General features: G+C 36.1%; 1 protein-coding gene across 5 annotated transcripts in view; it reads right to left on the bottom strand.

The window, feature by feature from the left end:
• CPS1 (carbamoyl-phosphate synthase 1) overlaps nucleotides 1-24,395 on the bottom strand; it is a 191,534-nt gene that overhangs the window by 133,374 nt on the left and 33,765 nt on the right. For 2 of the 5 annotated variants that reach the window (XM_042244190.1, XM_060410396.1), the window contains exon 2: nucleotides 7,092-7,235. In XM_042244190.1, the coding sequence (XP_042100124.1) occupies nucleotides 7,092-7,217 (126 nt within the window). In that variant the 5' untranslated portion in view covers nucleotides 7,218-7,235. Of the gene's footprint in view, nucleotides 1-7,091; nucleotides 7,351-19,830; nucleotides 20,229-24,395 lie in introns of those variants that run through there. The other 3 variants (XM_042244189.1, XM_042244191.1, XM_027965151.2) reach the window with 3 other exon arrangements.

The raw sequence follows: 24,395 nt of genomic DNA, 5'->3' as shown, positions 1-24,395 counted from the left end.
GGCTTCCCTGGTGGCAAGCAGCCTGCAATGCAGGAGCTGCAGGAGGTGGGGGTTCAATCCCTGGGTCAGGTAGATCCCCTAGAGGAGGGCATGCTAACCCACTCCAGTATTCTTGCTTGGAGAATCCCATGCACAGAGGAGACTGGTGGGCTACAGTCCCTGGGGTCACAAAGAGTTGGACACAACTGAAGTGACTTAGCATGCACGCATGGCATTTATAAAGGTGAAAAAAAAGAGAAAAATAATCAAAGAGCCTTGAAAATGTTTTCATGAGTTGAACTCATTTAGACCAGGCTTCCCTGGTGGCTCAGAGTTTAAAGTGTCTGCCTGCAATGAGGGAGACCTGGATTCAATCCCTGGGTTGGGAAGATCCCCTGGAGAAGGAAATGGCAACCCACGCCAGTATTCCTGCCTGGAGAATCCCATGGATGGAGGAGCCTGGTGGGCTCCAGTCCACGGGGGTCACAAAGAGTCGGACACGACTGAGCGACTTCACTCACTCAGACCAGATGAAGGATGAAGGAAATCAAGAGTAAGCTAGGGATTGCTAGGGATGAGCAGTCCAACAGTAGGCCTGACCTTGACCCATGTAGATTTCCTGAACTCTCGGTCAGTGTAAAGACCCTAGGAAATACTGGTCCCATCAAGGACATTTGGTCTTTCATAGCAAATTCCAAAAGCCTTGAAGTGAGTTCTGGTATGACCATTGCCCAAGAGATACTGGAAACTCTCCACTACACCCTCCAACTGGAGTGGGTTGCCATTTCCTTCTCCAGGGGATCTTCCCAACCCAGGGATCTAACCTGGGTCTCCTGCATTGCAGGCAGACACTTTATCCTCTGAGCCACCAGGGAAGCCCCTAGAAACATGAAGAAAGAAGATGTGAGGGCAGAGTAATGTTCTCTATTTCCACAGCAGTGAAATCTATACTTGTTCAAACTATCAGCAAATCTGGTAAGCATGGTCAGATAGAAACTCAAGGCACCATCAGCAGGAGAGGGCTGCATGAGGACAAGATGAGCACCAGTTCTTCTGGCATTTCCTTATCCAGTATTAGCTTCTGATCCAGGGTTGGGACCAGGGGAGGTGAGTGAGATGCCAAGGGCACAATATCAAAGGGGCCACACTGTCAGCCTTGTAGTGAGAACTTCCTTCAATGCTGGACATTAGACGTCTCACTCACCTACCTTAGCCTTAGCCCTGTCCAACTATAGCTTGCTCAAGGGCTTCATGGCAAGAAGTTTGGGCTTCCCTGGTAGCTCAGTGGTAAAGAATCTGCCTGCAATGCACAAGACCTAGCTTCAATCCTTGGGTTGGAAAGATGCCCTGGAGGAGGGCATGGCAACCCACTCCAGAGAATTCCATGGATAGAGGAGCCTGGTAGGCTACAGTCCATACGGTCACACAGAGTCAGGCATGACTGAAGTGATTAAGCAGTAGCATAGCTGCTAAGTCACTTCAGTTGTGTCCAACTCTGTGCGACCCCAGAGATGGCAGCCCACCAGGCTTCCCTGTCCCTGGGATTCTCCCAGAAAGAACACTGGAATAGGTTGCCATTTCCTTCTCCAATGCATGAAAATGAAAAGTGAAAATGAAGTCGCTCAGTCATGTCCAACTCTTCATGACCCCATGGACTGCAACCCACCAGGTTCCTCCGTCCATGGGATTCTCCAGGCAAGAGTACTGGAGTGGGTTGCCATTGCCTTCTCTGAGTAGCATAGCAAGAAGCTCATAATACGAAGAAACTGCTGATGACAAACAAACAGATGAGTCTATACCTTAAAAAGGGAGGTTAAAAGGTAGAGTAAATAAACAAAAATGTTCAAAAGAGAGGATCCCTCTCAACTAATAAAATATTGTCCACCAAAAATATGCCAAGTTGCTAAATCATCTGAATTAATTCTTCAACATCTCATTTGGGATTGGAACCCAATTTATTATTTTAAAAAGAGAATTATCATGTAAGAAATTCAGCCCTAAAATGTATTTATATGTAGTAAAAGCCTAATACAATCATTATTCTTAAATGTGTATAAGAAATTTATTCCCACCACCACTTCTAATATGTACAAAGAGGACTCTTATATAATGAATTCTATTTCCTAAGAATGTCTTTAAAACTACTGCAAGATAACTAGATGCTTCTAATTGTAGGAGTTTTTGCAGTTGCCAATTTCTAAGCAAATAACAATAGCTCCTCAAGGTTAAACTAGATAGTTACTTCTATGTTAAAATCAAAATACAACATCTTAGAAAATGAAAACCTTTCAAAAGGAGTGGTGATTCCAAGGGCTCATTTGTATCTGAAGTACCAGAGAGAAGGACACTTAGATTGTTAGATTCTTGGCTTAATTATAACACAGGTCACCATTTTTTTTTAAAGAGTAGATTAATGTTAGAAATAGTACTTATTGAATCTTTTTCTACTCATAAGGAACTTAACCTTTTTTTCCTTTTTTTTAATCTAATAAGAATTTATCATATTATTTGTTAGTGATCTTTTCAATTTAATACCTTTGATTTCCAAATTCATTTGCAAGTAAAAATAAAACTATTTAGTCTTAGTGACTTTCTAAGACTTGCAAACTCAGAATTTTCTAATTTGTATGTTTCCTGCAGTCAGAGACTATCCACTTATTATTCTGCATGTATACTCCCAGGATACAAGTTTCATATTTTTTTGCTAAGTAAATAAATACATAGGATATTAAGATGTACACAATTCACTGTACTTTTGGAATTGAATTTACCATAGTGAAAAAAAATTATTTGCTTCATAGTCCTTGAGTCTAATTTGTTATAAGTAAACCTAGTGATAGGTTTACTATTACGGCACAGGTGAAAAAAATCATTATAAGTATTTGAGAATTTTTATCAGGTATTATGTCACTGTAATAATTTATAGTCCAGAAACACATGAAGAAACTCTGATCTAAGTCTTTATGAGGTCCTTATACTAAAATGTGTAGAATAGAATTTTGTCTAAGTAACCAGTTTTTACTTTTTGAAAATCAAGCCCTTGTTGGTTTCATCATTTGTGCATATTTTCTCTCAGTACATAGGTTGTCTTTGCATTGTATTTATGATTTCTTTTGTTGTGAAAAAGCTTATAAAATTAATTAGGTCCCATTTGTTTATTTTTGCTTTTATTCCTATTGCCTTGGAAGACTAACCTAAGAAACCTTTGATTTGTACAATATGTATAATGTACGATTGGTACAATTATGTCCAAGAATGTTTTGCCTGTGTTCTCTTCAAGAATTGTTATGGTACCTTGTCTTAATATTAAAGTCTTTAAGCCATTTGGAGCTTAGATTGGTGTGAGGATGTGTTCTGAGCTTTAATGATTTACGTATGGCTGTCCAACTTTTCGAACACCACTCGCTGAAGAGACTATCTTTTCCCATTGTATATTCTTGCCTCCTTGGTTGAATATTCATTGTCCATAGGTGTGTGGGTTTATTTCTGGGCTCTCTATTCTATTCCATTGATCCATATGTCTATCTTTGTGTCAATACCACAATGTTTTGATTACTGTAGCTTTGCAGGATTGCCTGAAATCTGAAAGGGTCCTGTTTCCTCTTTTGTTCTTTTTTCCCAGGACTGCTTTGGAAATTCTGAGTCTTTCATGGTTCCACATAAATCTTAACTTTATCTATTCTAGTTCTGTGAAAAATTTCATGGATATTTTGATACATATTGCATTAAATCTGCAAATTGCTTTGGACAATATGGCCATTTTAACAATATTAATACTTCCAATTCAAGAGCATGGGGGATATCTTTCCATTTGTTTGAGTGATGACTCAATTTTCATTATTTATGTTTTGTAGTTGTCAACATGTATCTTTCACTTCCTTGGTGTGATTTGTTCCTAAGTTGTTGTTGTTGTTGTTGTTTTGATGTGATTTTAAAAGGGATTGTTTACATTTCCTTTATCATATGTCATTGTTAGTGTAAAGCAATGCAATCTATTTCTGTATATCAATCTTGTACCCTGCTACCTTGCTGAACAGTTTTTTACTAAAATACATTATAGATTTTTAGCACTGATCATGTTTGGTGGTCACACAATTCTTGGAGTAAATCGAGAATTGTTTCCACACTAAAGACGGCAAAATTTAGGTTTAGAGAGAATATGTGGCCTAAGTTTAGAACATTGATAAATGCATGAGAAAGGTTAGAATCCAGGTCTTTTGTTCCTATCCAGTGTGTTTACCACTGCACAGATAAAAATGACTAAATATAATAATGAGCATCAAGATTACTATCTAGAGATTTGTACGTTATGATAGTTTGATACTCTTGATATAAAACTCCTTTAAAACAAAGAGTACCCTGAAATTATTTCTTCTTCCTTACAAATGAAATACAACTGTGTCTATTAACAAAGAAAGTGAAAGTGAAGTCTCTCAGTCATGTCCAACTTTTTGCAACCCCATGGACTATAGCCCACCAGGGTCTTTTGTCCATGGGATTCTCCAGGCAAGAGTATTGGAGTGGGCTGCCATTTCCTTCTCCAGGGGATCTTCCCAAGCCAAGGATCGAACCCAGGTCTCCCACATTGCAGACAAATGCTTTACCATCTGAGTCACCAGGGAAGCCTATGTCTATTAACAAGGTACACTCTATAAATATTAGCTACAAATACATGAGGAAGGTCCACATAGAAGTACCAGTGCATCGCTGCTGCCATCTAACTCACTCTCCTTATCAATTGCCAAGGAGATGGTGACCTCCAAAGACATTGAAAAGGCAATCAATTTACACTGCAGTGCTTATATATCTGATCCCAGAGTCTCTTCCACAATCCATTTAACTATTTATAACTGGCTATAAAGCTATTAACCTTTTGTGATTGTTCTCATTGCCCTTCACTAACCATATGTAACTATATCCTAATGATTTTAACTGTCTTTAAAATAGGATGCTCATATAAAAAGAGTTTAAGCTTAAATATATCTTTCCAAGAGAACTGAGTTTTAAAAGTGAAGGTATGAAGAAAAGTAGGTAGAGGACTGTTTCAAAATAAGTGAATAATAGCACAAGTTGCCTTGGACTGCTGTATAGAATTTTTATTCACTATTGTGAAGTTTAAGAACTTCTATTTTTCATGCCTGGCATTCCTCCAAAACTTTGGCCAGAAATGATTGAGTGTGAGTAATGGCTTTTACACTATGAAATGATGGCTTATTCCTCCTACAAATTTGTCATTCTTAGCTGTGAACTTTGGCAGACCCTTAAAACAGATCTGCCACCATGAGCTAAAACTACTTTCACAGTGGACCATCCACATAATTAAACCATTTTATTGTAGTTGTGGTTGTATAGAGCACTTATTATGACAGTGGAGAATTGGTTTCTCATATCAGTCACATCTATGCCATTTTATGTGGTCACTGAATTTCTCTGTTTCATATGATAGAGATACACCTAACTCTCTACCTGTTTTTGTGAAAAGGAAAAGCTATTCCAAGGCACACAACATTGAAGTCTTAAAAGGCACATCTAACTTTAGGTAATTCTATTCATCACTATTTATTCTCTCTGAAGTGATATATGAGTACCCTTGAGATATTACTAACACAAATGTTCACTCTGATAGCTTATATGTTGTCACTCTATCTTTGATGATGATAAACACATCTCCTTCTGGCTCTCTAGTTCCAAATACACCAAATCCTAGAAAATAGTTGTTCCTGGGTTTCTTAATTTAAAACGGTAGTTTCTTTTTTTTAATTTTTACTTTATCTTTTTAGCCATGCTACATGGCATGCAGGATCTTAGTTCCCCAGTCAGGGATCAAACCCATGTCCTTTGCAGTGAAAACATGGAGTCTTAACCACTGGACCAGCAGGGAAGTCCCTAAAATGGTAATTTTTTATATTTCTCCTGAGATCTTGAGCTTTCTCATTCTCTTTTTTCTTTCTCTCTCTCCCACCACCATAACTCTTCCTTCACACCTCCTTTCTCTTTATGTCTCCCTCTTTCTTCTGTTTATTTCACTCCTCTTTCTCTCGCACTCCTGTCAGTGGAGGTCACAAAAATCTATAGGCATTGCTTAACCCTGAAGATATCATTCAGGGCTAAGGTCATGCTAACCTCTTACTTCAGCAACCTAAGCACTTGAAGCTGGGAAAGTATTTGGAGGACTTTTAGTCAACCCTCTGAGCACACAAAGTAGAAACAGAACACTCAAAATATTACAATCTATTTTTACATCAACAGGGAGAGGTTGTTTGGGGCTTTCTTCCTACTTCACTTTTACAACTCTTACTACTAAGAAGCAATATATTTAAAGCTTCTTTGATTACTTAAATTTTATATTCACTAAAGATGACTTTTATTGGCAAAGTTTCCTTGTAGTAATTTCAGACTTCTCTGGTAATAAATGTCTTCATAAAAGTATAAGAAGGAACAGAAGTTCCTACTGGAATTTCCTAACTCAACGGTGGGGTGGGGGAAGAACATCTAATGTCTTCTTCCTGGACCTGCTCCTCAGTTATGTACATTCAGAGAGACAGACTCATCAGCTGCTAATTGCCTTAATGTCTTAATCTTCAAAATAAAAGTAATAAATTTGTCCTTCTAAAAAAAGAGGCTAAGAGGAAAAAGCAAAAAGCAAAGGCAGTGTCTACATGATGATCTGTAAATATCAAAATTATGTAGATATTTTCCTTCCAAAATCTTTTCCTAGAATACTTGACCAGTGAGCCAACAGAGAATAAGAGGCTGAGCACACTATCTACTGCCATCTGGCTCATGCACATATATACACCTCCATGAGCAATGCTGTCTAGGCACAGAGCCCCAATAGCCTTTTTAGAAAATTGTTTTCTAAACAAAACACTTATATTTTACATATTCACAGGACATGTGATTCTTCTTTACATTGAGTGAAAACTCTTAATTTTCAGAGCATAATTATCAGAGCAGATAATGATTATTTGCAAAATATGTAGGTTCTCTAGCAAAGCAAATTTTAATAAGCAGGCAGTTCAGAACTCTGGTTTTCTTTTGTTAGTGACACCTTTGCTTCACACTAAACTATACCCCATAAAATTTTTTTTTAATGAATATAGGAATATTACCTTGACAGAAAGGAGTCTGATGCCAGGTCTTGCAAATTTCCATTGATGGTGTGCCGTCACTTTGGTTAAGCCAAAGCTTGTCTTCAGGGTCTTCACCACTTTGCAAGCTGTCAAAATCCTTGTCATTTTGAAGATGATTTGTGACTAAAATCGAATAAAATTACATATATTTTAAGAGAATTTTGTTATAAGGTTTTTTAATTAATGTGAAGAAAGCTGGAGATGTGCAGTCGTGTTAAGGCTGACTGCACAGTGATCTTTGGATTTCCATTCATTCTGTCATTAAATGTCTTCAGCCACAGCTCCTCCTTCTCTTAAGCCCTCCTCCCAAGGTAATGTCCAGAGATGTTCCGTGGACATGTAATACAAATTGCAACACATCAAACACTACCTTCTCCTGCTGAAATAATGCTAGTGCTGTGGAAAACCAGTCATCTGTCAAAGGAATTGCTTATGCAGCTGAATAGAATGACCTAGACACAGTGGACAACCTTAGGAATATCACTTACCCTAAAGAGTAACAAATTCCTAATAATGCTAAGGGTCAAAGATTTTTGCTTGTGTTAGATGGGATGTCTAATTTGCCTTAAAAGACATTTTGAATTCCCAAAGAAACTCAAGACTAGCCATTTTCTGCTTGGAAAAGACAATGGACACCACACATAGGAAAAAAGACATTAGAACAAGCTTTTATCCACAAATATAGAATAAACCCTTCTACATTTTTTTTAGTTTAACAGTGTATTACATTCTTACTATTGCATTGTTTTCTGTTCCAAATTTTAAAGCAATCAGTAATATTAACTAAAACACAACTGAAGAAAAGCAGCCTATTTTTATCTCTCTTACTTTTTCAATATGTAAAAAGTATATGGAACATATACTTTGGTTTAAACCAAAGTAAACATTGGTTTTAATTAATGCTCATTCCTAAATTGAATTTTTTTTAGCTTTTAAGCTATTAAATATAAAATTCCCCAAATGAAAATATTTGCATTTCAATCTGAGTTGAAATCAATTCACTTAGCCCTCAATCCCACATTTAATCAGGCAACCAAAAGGTCTCATTGGCTTAAGAAAGTTCTCACTTAAGTCATGTGCTTATATAGATTATATTCTTGTAAAAGAAGACAAGAAATAAAGACTTCCTTCTAGAGCTTTCCATTGTGGGAAAGATGACATAGAATGGCATAAAAGATTGTAAACTTCACCAATGTAGGATAAGTGCTAGAACTGGGAGAGGGGTATGATGAGATTTTTTTTTTTTAAAGAACAAAGTTTAAACTCAGTCTTCTTCTATCTTACTTAAAGTAATAATGTACAAACATTCTCTGAAGCCAAATTACTTCATATTACCTGGTGTTAGAAAAGTGAAAAAATAAGGCTCAGTCTAGTGCATATAATTAATAAAAATAAGCAATGTTATGCTAGTGTGTCCAAATACAATGCAGAAAGAAAGAGGAGAGGGAAAGAAGGTGAGAAGAAGCAGGAGACAAGGAGGGGAGATAAAGAAATAAGGAAGAAAGGAAGGAAGAAAGAAAGAAGGGAAGGAAGGAAAAGATCAGCTCCCTGTGTATGTCCAGTAAAATTTAAATATGTGATCACATTGAACCATATTATCTTGAAGGATACAAAGAGTAAAAACTGTAGCTAGAGGGGTAAAAAGCAGGAGGGACAGCATGAGCAACAGCACAGACACGTGAAATCATACGACATATTAAAATAAAAGGCTAACACACTCTGCTAAATCCTAGATGCACAGTACAGGCTGGGGAAATGAAAAGGAGCCATTACATGGAAGACTTTGTGTGCTTTAAAATGGTTGGTCTTAATCCATAAAGAGCATTCATGGTAGTCATGGGAATGTTTTGAACAAAGGTGAAATCTGTGTGAAGGAAAGATTATGCAAAATGAATGAGGGTGAAATAGCAGAAGAAAAGCTCTCAACTTAGAGAACTAAGAATCAACACTTACTGGTTTGGATCAGTAAGTACAATGGGCCTTGAACTCATCCTGTCTGCATATACATACATATGTTTATATAGGGGCTTCCCTCAAAACTCAGTTGGTAGAATCCACCTGCAATGCAGGAGTCCCCGGTTCGATTCCTGGGTCAGGAAGATCCCCTGGAGAAGGAAAAGGCTACTCACTCCAGTATTCTTGGGCTTCCCTTGTGTCTCAGCTGGTAAAGAACCCACCTGCAATGCAGGAGACCTGGGTTTGATCCCTGGATTGGGAAAATCCCCTGGAAAAGGGAAAGGCTACCCAGTCCAGTATTCTGGCCTGGAGAATTCCATGGACTGTATAGTCCATGGGGTCACAAAGAGTAAGACACAGTTGAGTGACTTTCACTTTCACTTTCACATGTTTACATAGAGAAAAGGAGGTTTGTCTTTCTCTAATTAGAAAAATTGTCATTTTTCAATTGTTAAATTGTGTATGACTCTTTGCAACCCCATGGACTGCAGCACACTGGGCTTCCCTGTCCGTCACTATCTCCCAGAGTTTGCTCAACTCATGTCCATTGAGTCAGTGATGTCATCCAACCATCTCATCCTCTGTCACCCCCTTGTCTTCCTGCCCTCAATCTTCCCTGGCATCAGGGTCTTTGGCAGTGAGTCAGCTTGTTGCATTAGGTGGGCAAAGTATTGGAACTTCTGCTTCAGCATCAATCCTTCCAATGAATATTCAGGGTTGATTTCCTTTAGGATTGACTGGTTTGATCTCCTTGCTGTCCAAAGGACCCTGAAGAGTCTTCTCCAGCACCACAGTTTAAAAGCATCAGAAAAATGACATGTACTTATCATGAAAGTCTTCAAGATGCAGAGTAAATTTAAAACAGTCATAGCCTCATTACCCAGAAGTACCCATGAGTGAATACTGTGGGATATTTCCCCCTTTATTCTCTGCACTTTGATTAAATATGACAGTTGGGATACTGAGGAGTTCAGAATTTGAACAAGGAAAAGACATTAGTAACTGACTTCATAATCACTTCTACCAGTTGGCCAAAAAGCATGGTAAATTAAACTTGGTTTTCCAAAAGGTATCAACAACTTTAGGATATAATTCCATGACTCTAGAATCTAACAAAAACTATAAGCCTGACAGTTGTAATGGGCTTTCATTTTTTTAGTAAAACATGTTGGATGTAGGGTACAGTCCATGTTTCTAGTTATCCTAATGAAAGGAGAAGGGGCAGAAGATTTGGAGTTTGGTAAAATATTCTGAAAATTAGTGCATCATGATTCTACAAACATCTTGGGAATTGGAAAGACCAGTAAATTAAATGGTGGGTAGATTCAGATTTAAGTGATCAAGATGAACTGAAATCTACAACCAAACTGAAAAAGAAAATTACATCAGTGAGGGAGTTTACATTAGAACAACAGGAGACTCAGGTTCGATCCCTGGGTCAGAAATATCCTCTGGAGAAGGAAATGGCACCCCACTCCAGTATTCTTGCCTGGAAAATCCCATGAACAGAGGAGCCTGGCAAGCTACAGTCCATAGTGTCGCAAAGAGTCAAACATGACTGAGTGACTAAACAACCAATCAAGGGAGTGGGGTGATAGCTGATTAATAGTCAATATGAAAGAGATAAAAATATTAGTAGAAATATTACATTTTTATGAAAGAATTTTTAACATATTTTAGAAGAATATTTTTTTAGACTAGAATGATTTTTTTTCTCTAGTCACATTTACATGGTCCTCCTCTCACATAAGCTGTCTGCATACCACTAAGCAGGGAAAGGCGTGCACACACGTACACACAGAAGATTGAGGGAATTTGTATTTGAAATGTATTTTGGGTGACCCATGTCATTCAGAGTCCTCTAATCATATAAGTCACTCACTCAAAACAGCGAAATATTGCTTATGAATTTACCCCCTCTTTTCTACTGGTACTTTTATCATAGTTATCACTGTTTATGATACTAGGCTACTGTTGCTATACAATGCCATTTGGAAAATTAAGAATTATTAAGCTAAATATTTCTCAATTTTGATGGAGCAATGCTCCACTACTTTTTTTACATTTTTTAATCAAAGTACAGCTGATTTACAGCACTGTGCCAATCTCTCTGTTGTACTACAAAGTGGCTCAGTTATACACATATATACATTCTTTTTTTGTATTCTTTTACACTATGGCTTATCACCATATATTTTCCTTTGTTATACATTAAGACTTTGTTGTTTATCCATTCTAAATGTAATATATTCTAGTACTTCTCAATCTAGTGCTGATAAAGCTTTTTATTTCTTCCATAAATTGGAAAATGCCTTAAATATTTGTATGAATAAATATGTATATATGTATGTATATAAGGAGATTAAAACATATACATATTTATATAGAGAGAGCAAATAAAATATCCTTAACATAATTATTTATCATTCCTTAAGAGAAATAGAAACATTCAGTCTTCCAAATCCCTGAGGAAATTTAATTTGATGAATTTTTCATTAGGATATCTGTTATTGAAAATGTTACTATATCCATCACTAAATGGTATTTATTTTCATCTGTTATTTAAAGAAACGTGGATAATACTGAAAAATAGATAATAGCTTACCACCCAAACATAAACTCTATTCATGTTTTAGCATATCTTCCTCTATCATTTATTTCTATATGCAAATCATAATTTTGAAAACAGTGATCATATACTTTTGTAGGGTAATACTATATTTAAGGTATGTTCAATGTTATTACATGTTCTTTTCAAACTTTAACTGAAATGGCTACAAAAATCTTTCATCTTTATTGCTTCTATTGTTGCTATAATGCATATCAATATTGCCATATTTTATAAACAATGCCAAATCTCTCTTCAAAAAGAATGCACCTCTCTACATGCCAATCACAATATGTATATGTCTCTTTTAATGCACACTTGTCAACTTCAGGTATTATTCCTTATTTGCTTATTTGAACACAGGAAATTATATTTGTTTTCATTTGAATTTTAAATTACTCATGAAGTCAAACACTTCCATATGCCTTTGTTTAGCACTATTAGTTAGCATATTCTTGTATCTTTTTGCTCCCATTAATCCATTAACACTAATGATCAAGAAAACCTCTTAAAATGAAACATAAAACAACACTGATTAACAGCCTATATTTGCACTAATTTCAAGTGTACTAATTCCTTCTTTTGGATGATCCACTGGTATAAGTAAGGGAGACCTGTTACCAGTTGGAAGAAATGAAACCAGCTCATCCTGGATAATAAAGGCTTTAGGTTTTAGAATAAAGAGAAAATATAGCATTAGCAATTCTTTTTTAAAAAGTGCAAAAACTGCCAACAGCCTTCTTGAAGTGTATCTTGCTAAGTAATGAATCTGAAACACTCTAAGATAGTGATACATCTTTCAAAAAGTCCCTAATATAACAGGCACGCAAGAGGTGTGTTTGAAAAATGATTGAATGAATGAATGGATTCCTGTATATTGAGTTCCTGCCTGATCAGTGATGCTTATTTAAGCAGAAGCAGGTAAAATTATGTCACATGAACATAAGAGGAAATAAAGATATTTAGGAAAAGGAAAAGAAAGCTGTCAGTTAAGAATTCTACAAAAGGCTATTTTGAAAAGATAAACTGACAGCAAGAAGCAAAGTATGTCTGGAGAGCAAACAATTCAGAGTAAAAGAAGGTAAAGAACCACCACTTCCGAAAAAAGTTTTATTTAGTATTTGAGTAAAGACGCATGAAAATGGAATAGAAAAGGTAGAAGTGATTTTTTGGGTTCAATTCTGATTTTTATTAGCCTAATATAATAAGAAACACTGTCACAAATGAGAATATGGACCCAAAAAGGGCTACTCTTTGAAGAAAAGCATCGCAGGTTTGTGCTCACATAAAAAGGAGTACTTTCTCTCATCATAGAAAGTAGGATAAGCTAGAAGAAGGATTCCTCAAAGTCTGACCAGGGAGAAGATTTGTCTATAATGACAATAGATGTTAGGCTGTTAGATGAGGAGATTTTTAAATAATCAGATGTCTTTGAAAATCCAATCATTAAGACACATTCATTAAGATTCAATTGGCATTTTAAGAAATAGAAGCTGAAGAACCAATTTTCATGAATGTGCTTATCAATCTAACACTTGATAGCATAAAGGTTGAAGTGATTCAAAGGAAGAGAAAAAATGAAGCTGGAAAAGAGACCTTGTCAAAATGATTTCACATATTAAAATTCTAGGTACATGTGATTATATTCTAGGGCAATAAAAAAGAAATCATTTTTAAGACTGAAAAAAAAAACCTTAAAGAGAGCAAGTTAGTTGGTACAAGCAGCATGTATTTGTAAAGAATAAATCTTGTCATACCAATTTCTGCCTTTAAAAAAGACATTATTACTAGACTCTGTAGAAATGTTAGACATGAGCTACTTCAAGTGCATTGAATATACATTCTAGGGCATTATTAGGTACATATACATTTACTGGAGAACACATATAAATGTAGGAGGAAACTGAATTACACAGTGAGCAAAACAATCTTTCTATTTGTGGGATGAGAAGAACATAGTGGGCAATGGCTTAGAAAGTTGATTCAGAAATCACAGTGACCTTGGCAAACTGGAGACATAGTCAAACACAAACAGATGAAAGTACAAGCAAAGTGAGGTCAAATGTAAGTTAGTCCAAAAAGAGGAAGAAAAGCAAGTCACAAACACAAATTGTAGAGGATTATATAGAAATAAGCCAAAAAGCATATATAGTAGTCATAAAATATAGCAGCTGCCCAAAGTTAATCATAGTGTGCTGTAATCATTAAAGTTATAAGTCATTAAGTTATAAATTATACATAGAAGGCAGAATTTAGAGTCAAATTTAAGAAAGAAAATTCAAAGTTCACTAAGAAGTTAAATATCGAATAACCTGTAACACACACAAAAAATAAAATTTTGACCGTGAGAGAACTACAGACTTAAAACCATGTCATGTAGGATTCCTAATCAAAAATTTTCAGTCTTCCTAAAAGTCTTTAAAAAAATGTTTTAAAGGGGAAATTCTTGGGTATTGAATTTTTAAGATCCTACAATAGAATTTAAAACATTGTAATTTGTAACCATAATATATTAGCATATATTTACATCTATGAGATATATACATTACTCACTATTATGCCAGTAAGTGCAAATAAGTACTTAAATAAATCAATTTTAATGAGTCCAATGATGATAAATATGATGCTGCTTGATAGTTGAGGTATTTGCCATTTTTTGATCACGTACTAAGTGCCATATCTTGGGCAAGGCACTTGGAATACCAGTTTTGCTAACCTTAAAAGCAATCTCTATGCTAAATTGTGGTTAATTATATCCCTGTTTTACAGATGAAGATATTGAGTGGGTCCCAGGGAGTTAAGTAGCTTGCCCATGATCACACAGCTAATAAGTTGCAAAGCCAAGATGAGAACTCAGCTCTTAGCCAATGTTCAGCCTCTTTCCAACATGTCAACTATATCTGGGAAAAAGAGAGGCAGCAACACGAAATGATTTAGAAAGAGTGGGCTGGTTAAGATTAATTTCACAGGAAGAATACATGATTGTAGAGCTTGCAAGGCTAGAAATACTATGACATGACCTGGAAATGGATAAAATGTAAGTTCAGTAAAAATCAAATAATGAGAAGAAAGCATTCATTCTTCTTTGATTTATTATCATGTTTAAAATTAAAATAATATAAACATGAAGAAGGTAATATAGAAATGAAACTATAAAATTTTTCTAGCAATCTATCTAGTGAAACTAATTGGTCTGAGAGTCATACTTCTAGTTGGCTGATTCAGCCCAACTTACCTAAAATAGCAAAGGAAATTTTATATTTTTCTATGTTAGATCCTATTATTTTAAGTTACTTCAGAATCTGAATAATTTAATGTCATTGAATTTTCATCATTGCTTTTAAAGTCTAGAATTGCTAAAAAAAAGAAACTGGTTTTAGAAAATAATTTAGGGACTACTTCTTGAGTGCTTTCTATTTATCAGAAAGCAGGATTGTTTCCAACTAAAAGATACTTTGTAGGAAATTAATTTCTTTTTAAAAGTATTGCCTAAATTCTCATCAATCAGATAACATAATTTTGTGATAGTTTTATATAGCTGAAAGTTATTTTTAAAATCATCTTTTCCAACTGCTCTGTTTTATAGATACAAGAAATAGATACCTAAATGAACAGTTATCTCATAATTTTTGAGTTAAACACCAAATCTAAAGTTTTTAGTAGAAATCATTGTAGAAACATAAGTTCCTAACAATTATTACACTTCAAATAGAAATAATTTTGTAAATGATGAAACAGTTAGTGAAAGAAACTAACAATTACATAAATCAAACTCTACACTTAATTTTAGCCTAAACATTTCCTTAAATTTTGGCCTAAACTTGCCTACAGCATAAACTTCATAAAATAGAATGGCTAAATCATTAGACAATTGTCATTCTAAAGAGTAAAATATTTCTAAGGAAAATTTTTAAATTTAATTCATCAGCCTTTTTTGCACAATGATTATCACTGCAACTAAATCATCTTTTAATGTGCTGAACAGAATGAACAGCTCTGATGGGCTTGTTAATTCTTAACTTCTGCCCAGAGTAAATACAAAAGATTTTGCAAGGCTCTAAAGAGCAACCCTAGCCATGAGGAGGGGTTACCAATGGTAATCTAGGTCATGGGCTGGGAGAATATTGGACCCTCTTTAAATTAAATATATTTGGGAATCACAAAGAAGCAAATTGTGCAACGTGTCTTGAAACTACCGATGTACTGAAGTAAGGGGTGGCAATTTACATGGTAATGACGTAGAAGTCTTTTTTTTCTTTTAACTAAAACAGGTCACCCACACACATTTTTACTCTACCCCCTCATATAGTACATTTGCTACATTAATGTGATTTCCTTCGTGACCTCTTGTTTTCAAGAGAACTTGGTCCAGGAAGATGTATTCAGACCTCCTAATGACCAGACCACCACTCTCACAAACAGTAAATTTCCCCGACTTCACTTTCACTTTTCACTTTCATGCATTGGAGAAGGAAATGGCAACCCACTCCAGTGTTCTTGCCTGGAGAATCCCAGGGACGGCGGAGCCTGGTGGGCTGTCGTCTATGGGGTCGCACAGAGTCGGACACGACTGAAGCGACTTAGCAGCAGCAGCAGCAAACTGTTATTACGAATTCCCATGAATGGACATACACCTATTGCTTCTTCCAGCTTTGGAAATTTCTCCTTTTTTTCTAAACTTTTTATTTTGTATTTAAATATAGCTGGTTAACAATGTTGTGATAGTTCCAGGTGAACAGAAAAGGGGCTCAGCCGTACATCTATGTGTATCCATCCTCCCCCCAAACTCTCCTCCCATCCTGGCTGCCACATAACACAGAGCAGAGTTGTCTAAGTTGAGTCACTGAAAGACAGGGTGCCTTTTTTCTTTTATCAAGGTTAAAAAAATATGGAGAAAAGTAATGTTCTAGAGGAGAAAAAAGAAAAGGAGACAGAGAAGGGAAGAAATGAGAGAAGGAAAAAATATCCTGTTACTTGAATTCTACAAACTGCCAACAGTTAAAAATGCTTATTTGGATGTTAACTCCTGACATTTCCTGGGGTGATGAAGAGTTAATTGTTTTATTCTGGTATTGGTTATTTGATACCATTTATTTTAAACCTCTTCTTCACTTATTCAAGATCATCCTCAGCTAACAGGAAGAGGGAAATACATAATGTTGTTGCAAATTGAACTCAAATTAAGGGATTAATTATTTTAAGAGAATATTCTTGAATGTTTTGTGCACTGAAAGAGCAAAATATTGATTGTTCAAAGCTGACAGTTTCAAAGTTTCAAAAATTTGTTTTTAAAAGCTAATGATCTGGGTATAGATGTTGAAGTCAATGAGTAATAATAAAAATCCTACAAAAGAAATGGTTAGACATTTTGTAGAAAGAAAGACAAATGAAAGAAAGAAGTATCAGCACTATATTAGTTGCTCTGGATGGTACACCAATACGTAACTTTGGAAAAGAAAGGATTGTCGAGTTAGAATATTATTTTCTAAAATTGGTGACTGCGTTCCTTAAATTATTAAAAATCCCAACAATAAAGTCACTTTCCGAAAGTGACTGGTTTTCTACCATTAATTAACTGGATTAATTAATAACTAATTAGTCAATCAATCAATATTTTTATATTCATATAAATTTTGAGACTTGACCCCTAATGAAAGTTACTAAAACCTTCAACTAAAGGTCTTTCAGGAGTGTTATTTAATTTCCCCATTCACATGCAAATCAGAGAACCTATGATCTAATGATCATACTATGAACATTACATGAAAAGAATTGCTACCCATGGGACTACATAACTCTCATTTTACTTTCATTTTTAATGTACAGAATAAGAAAAATTGGACATTTCTTTATTGTAAAGATATCCTAATACATATCTTTGTAATACTTAAAAGCAATTGAAACATCACAGTGAACTGAAATTGAAAACAGATTTTAAAATGTTTAAAATTAAACTTAAAATTAAACTACTGAATTGACTGCATATTTTGCAAATTGTCTTTGTGTCTAAGTCTCTGCTTAAAGGCCAGAATGAATTGCAGTGAAAATCAGTCTTTTAAAGAGAAAGTGCTTTTTAAAAAAATGATGTTTACATGAGGATGGTGCACGGGGATGATCCAGACAGATGATATGGGGTGGGAGGTGGGAGGGGGGTTCATGTTTGGGAACTCATGTACACTCGTGGTGGATTCATGTCAATGTATGGCAAAACAAATACAGTATTGTAAAGTAAAATAAAGTAAAAAAAAAAATTTTTTTAAGTTGCTTATTATGATAACTGACGCCCAAAACCACTAAATATATCTATGAAGCACCATCACATTTTTAGTTGTTATTTTCAGTCCTCGCATTTTATAAGCAGAGTCTTCTGCTCAGCTTCTGGGCAGACACAAGTTTGTGGGGGCAGTAAAATGCCCAGATGCTTCTTAAACACTCAAGGTGAGACATACAGCTATTTCATAAGAATACTATAAGGAATCAAGGCAAAGTCCTATGTAAAAAACAAAAAAAATTAACACTGAAGACCAAGACTGGTTCCTGTCAGAGACTAGAGCCCCTACTGATGTTTGTTAACTACCTTCAACTAAGGCCACCAGCTAGAACCTAAGGCGTCTTAGTACTTCCCACCTCTGACTACTTTTTTCTCTTCTTTTCCTCATCTTGCCACGCAAATTTCACCAGAGAAAATGCTTAGGACATGATAGAATGACTACAAGGAATAAGAAAAAAGAGAAGTCAAAGGAGAAATGTGTGATTTTCAGATTTTCAGACTGTACATTTAAAACTTGTAAATCTGTCTCACAGTGTCTTGGCACACTGTCAATGGTGTCAAAGACCACACAACTTCTTTATATTGAACTTGTCTCTTTATAAAATGCAGTAGATAAAGAAAATGATGAGGAATAATTAACAAAACAGATTGTGAATCATTTAACCAACATAAGATGGTAGAATCTGATGACAATATTTAGGACTGTACGCTTCTTGGATTAATTTTTTCAACTAGTCTACATCCTGTCAATTCTTCAAAGCTACATGAAATCTTACTTTACAAACTTTACGAAAAAATTTCCATCTTGTTATACCATACAGTTGCTATTTACATACTCTTAACTTATACACTGATACTTTCTTGATTAAAATCATTAAATAGCTCCTCATTGCTTCTTGACTACGGTACAAAACTAAAAATGCAACATATATTCTTTTCTACCACTTAAAAATCTTTTCTATGTCATTCACATTGTGTGATTGATCCTAAGTGATTTCTTTGTTGTCTCTGTTTTATATCAATGAATTGGAAAGAATAGTAACTGTGACCTCTCATAAGCCATAGTGATAATTAATTCTCTAACTCTTCCCTTCCTTGTTTATTGAAGGCTGTTTACGTTCCAAGGACAATGCTTAATCCTAGAATAGAAATAAGGCTGAGAACACAAACTTGCCCCCCAAACAGCTCACTCTTGAAAAGCCTTTCAGGTTTATTCTTAAGAAGAGACATGATATCTATTTTCTACTCTCAAATTGAACAATAAAGAATAAGAAAAAGAACCAAAGACTTAAGAAACTCAAGACCTGGAAGACCCAAGGATAACAAAAGCCAAATCAATATATATTCCTCTCCGGCAGCACTCCCAGGATGAAATGTGATCACCTGTTAAAAGCACTTTACAAAGTAAAAAATCCTCATATCATCTTTCATTTCCCAGATGAGTTGACCCACACCTTAGAAGCTACTTCAGATCCAACAACCTCTTAAGAGAAAAAAAAAGATTAACACTTCTTCACCAGCCAATTTTGGCTAAAGGACATAGTGATCAACACTGAACAAATTAACTAGAGAAAACTGTAAATATCCATACCACGTGTGACTACAAAGAACTAAACCCTGAACTCTCACATTAATGGCTTTAAGAAACCAAATGCTTTCTGAAGAACACATGAAAAACAGATATTTATGATAAAGTACATTTTTAAACAAGTTTAGTTTAATACTGAATTACAAACACTTAGGACATCATATTAAAAAAATAGTGAATTAAAAACAAAATCCCAAACACCCATGAATTATAAATGTATAGCTACTATCACACTCAATAGGAAAACCAAAATATAATTACTAAAAGGCAGAGAAAAAAAAGTCAAGAGTCATACCAAATTTATATTAAAGTCACAAGGGTTTAAAACTCAGGAAAAATAAAATTTCTCAAGAGTTCCTCATCAGAATCCAGTGAATCACTCAGCTCACCACTGTTCCTTCTTTTCCAAATCTTGAATACAAGCAGCTAAGAAAAGGTGAGCCACATCAAAATTAAAGCAAACAAACTTCTGACTGCTAAAGCTTATATATAGGATGGCTGGAAACAGGATTGCCATGTCCAGGCCCAAGTTAGCAAAGTCCTTTTTTAGGGAGCTTAATCTTTTTCTTCAGGCTTGAAAACCTTGTGCTATGTCTGGGAAAATAAGTACTCCACTACCTTGATACTGGATTCCGTGTTTCTTCCAGACCTAAGATAAGAGACTTTTCCTTATCTCCTCTGAAGAAAAGACATGGCTTCAAAGTCCAGGAGACAGGTTAAATTCTAATACCAATAGAATTAGAGGTCTTGCCAGATCACCTGATTTAGGATTAGTATAGGTTGAAAAAAAAAAAAAGTACTAGATACTTTAATTCAATTTAAAAAACTTCAAATTAACACATTTCCTTAGTAGATATGCCCCTATATTTCAATGAATTTCAAGATGAAATTTGACAACCATTCTTTGACATACTTAATGTATTATACTTCAAAATATCATACCATATTTTACATAACCAGCAGAAATACAATCCAAATTTTATTTGCAATTATATTTCAAGTCATATGTCATTGTTTTACCTCAGGGATTATCTATACTCTCAAACCAATGTGAGGAAAATTCTCATTAAAGCCAACTGAAACTAATTTATGGCTTAAGCATATTTTAAGTAATATTTACATGTATAAATGGAGATTCCCAGGTGGCAAAGTGGTAAAGAATCCACCTGCCAATGCAGGAGGCACAAGAGATATGGGTTCAATCCTTGGGTTGGGAAGATCCCCTGGAGAAGGAAATGGCAACCCAGTCCAGTATTCTTGCTTGGAAAATTTCATGGACAGAGGAGTTTGGCAGGCTACAGTCCATAGGGTCACAAAGAATTAGACACAACAGGTCAGGAAGCAACAGTTAGAACTGGACATGGAAAAACAGACTGGTTCCAAATAGGAAAAGGAGTGCGTCAAGGCGGTATATTGTCACCCTGCTTATTTAACTTCTATGCAGAGTACATCATGAGAAATGTTGGGCTGGAAGAAGCACAAGCTGGAATCAAGATTGCCAGGAGAAATATCAATAAGCTCAGATATGCAGATGACACCACCCTTATGGTAGAAAGTGAAGAGGAACTAAAAAGCCTCTTGATGAAAGTGAAAGAGGAGAGTGAAAAAGTTGGCTTAAAGCTCAGCATTCAGAAAACGAAGATCATGGCATCTGGTCCCATCACTTCATGGGAAATAGATGGGGAAACAGTGGAAACAGTGTCAGACTTTATTTTGGGGGGCTCCAAAATCACTGCAGACAGTGATTGCAGCCATGAAATTAAAAGATGCTTACTCCTTGGAAGAAAAGTTATGACCAACCTAGAGAGCATGTTAAAAAGCAGAGTCATTACTTAGTCAACAAAGGTCCATCTAGTCAAAGCTATATTTTTTCCAGTGGTCATGTATGGATGTGAGAATTGGACTATGAAGAAAGCTGAGTGCTGAAGAATTGATGCTTTTGAAATATGGTGTTGGAGAAGACTCTTGAGAGTCCCTTGGACTGCAAGGAGATCCAATCAGTCCATTCTGAAGGAGATCAGTCCTGAATATTCATTGGAAGGACTGAGGCTGAAGCTAAAACTCCAATACTTTGGCCACCTGATGTGAAGAACTGACTCATTGGAAAAGACCCTGACACTGGGAAAGATTAAAAGCAGGAGGAGAAGGGGATAATAGAGGATGAGATGGTTGGATGGCATCACTGACTCAATGGACATGAATTTAAGTAATCTTCAGGATTTGGTGATGGACAGGGAAGTCTGGCGTGCTACAGTCCATGGGGTCACAAAGAGTCAGACACAGCTGAGCAACTGAACTGATCTGACGGAACTGACTAGATATCACAGTTTCTCTAAAAACTGGGCAAGTCAATAAATGAAGAAATGTGTAAAATTTAATGAGAGAATATCTTTAAAGTGCTGTGATCTCAAAAGAGAGCAGCAAAGGACACCAATTTGATTAAATATCAAATAACCTTATATTAATACCCTTAGTAGAATTATTATGGGATAACCAGAGACCACAAGAGAGTTTCTTGATCCTCTGGTTTTGTACATCTAATGTATTCATCATTATCCATTCATTCATTTAGTCATACAACAAGTTGAGTACATTTTACCACATACCTGATACTTTATTATGCAATGGTGAAGTGAATTGACATGGCACCAAATCTCATGATACCTCATAGGAGATGGTTATGACATCAAATATGAATGAATCAGGACGTTCAGTGTATGAAGACAATTCAGTAATCAATCACACAACATATAATTACAAATTATGTTACAATATATAATTACAACTTTATATAAGAAAAGCAGGGTATTTAGCTAGAAAATAATTGTGGGGAGCAAAATTTAGATTTGATGGTTCGGGACAGTCTGAGGAAGTGATATTCAAGCTAAGATGGAATGGGACATATTAATGAAATGGGTAGTAAAAGAGGAAAAGTATTCTAGCCAGAGGGACACCATGCATGAAGACTTTGCTTTGAGAACCGATGCTACCTTTCAGGGATGGATTGGTGGGATAAAACGGTCCTGAACAAGAGAGGAGTATGACATGAAGAGATCTGAGATATAGTCAGCCTCCAGATCCTATAGGAGTTGGTTGTTTTGTTGTTGTTCATTCGCTAAGTCAGGTCTGATTCTTTGTGACCTAATGGACTGCAGTACACTGGGCTTCCCTGTCCTTTACTTTCTCTGGGTGTTTGCTCAGACTCATGCCCATTGAGTCAGTGATGCTATCCAACCATTTCATCCTTCAGCAGTAGTGAACTGAAAACTTCAAAATGTACTGGATTTAGAAAAGGCCAGGGGAACCAGAGATCAAATTGCCAGAATTTGCTGGATCATAGAGAAAGCAAGAGAATTCCAGGAAAACATCTACTTCTGCTTCGTTGACTATGATAAAGCTTTTAACTGTGTGGATCACAACAAACTGTGGAAAATTCTTAAACAGATGAAAATATCAGACCACCTTAACTATTTCCTGAGAAACCTATTGGAGAAGGGCATGGCAACCCACTCCAGTATTGTTGCCTGGAGAATCCCATAGACATAGGAGCCTTGAAGGCAATAAAGAAACCTGTATGCAGGTCAAGGAACAACAGCCATAACCAGACATGGAATATCGGCCTGGTTCAAAACTGGGGAACGATTACATCAAGGCTGTATATTGTCACCCTGCTTATTTAACTCACATGCAGAGTGCATGAGTGTGTGCTAAGTCACTTCAGTCGTGTTTGATTGTTTGTGACTCTATGGACTGTAGCCCATCAGGCTCCTCTGTCCATGGGATTCTCTTCCCAACTCAAGAACTGAACCTGCATGTCCTACAGCTCCTGCATTGCAGGTGGATTCTTTACCACTGAGCCACCAGGGAAGCCCATATGCAGAGTACATCATGTGAAAAGCTCCAGTGGGAATCAAGATTGCCAGGAGAAATATCAATAACCTCAGATATGCAGATGACACCACCCTAATAGTAAAAATCAAAGAGAAACTAAAGAGCCTCTTGATGAAGGTGAAAGAGGAGTGCGAAAAAGCTGGCTTAAAACTCAACATTCAAAAAAACTAAGATCATGGCATCTGGTCCGACTTCATGACACTTCATGTCAAGTTCATGTCAGTCACTCAGTTGTGTTTGACTCTTTGAGACCCAGTGGACTGCAGCACCAGGCTTCCCTGACCATTACCAAATCCTGGAGCTTTCTCAAACTCATGTCCATGAGTTTGGTTGGTTGGTTGGTGATGCCATCCAACCATCTCATCCTCTGTCATCCCCTTCTCCTCCTGCCTTCAGTCTTTCCCAGAACTAGGGTCTTTCCCAGTGAGTCAGTTCTTCACATGAGGTGGCCAAAGTATTGGAGTTTCAGCTTCAGCATCAGTCTTTCCAATGAATATTCAGGACTAATTTCCTTTAGGATGGACTGGTTGGATCTCCTTGCAGTTCAAGGGATTCTCAAGAATCTTCTCCAACACCATATTTCAAAAGCATCGATTCTTCAATGCTCAGCTTTCTCTATAGTCTGACTCTCACATCCATACATGACTACTGGAAAGTAGGTGGGGAGAAATTGGAAACAGTGACAGAATTTTCTTGGGCTCCAAAATCACTATGGACAGTGACTGCAGCCATGAAATTAAAAGATGCATGCTCCTTAGAAGAAAAGCTATGACAACCTAGACAGCAAATTAAAAAGAGACATCACTTTCCTGACAAAGATCCATATAGTCAAAGCTATGGTTTTTCCAGTAGTCATGCAGGGACCATAAGGAAGGCTGAGCACTGAAGAACTGATGCTTTCAAATTGTGATGTTGGAGAAGACTCTTGAGAGTCCCTTGGACAGCAAGGAGATCAAACCAGTCAATCTG

The sequence above is a fragment of the Ovis aries genome, chromosome 2 (genome assembly GCF_016772045.2).
Source record: "Ovis aries strain OAR_USU_Benz2616 breed Rambouillet chromosome 2, ARS-UI_Ramb_v3.0, whole genome shotgun sequence".
Lineage (NCBI taxonomy): Eukaryota > Metazoa > Chordata > Mammalia > Artiodactyla > Bovidae > Ovis > Ovis aries.
Note: the sequence above shows the minus strand (reverse complement) of the source record. Positions and strands in the feature narration are given on the sequence as shown.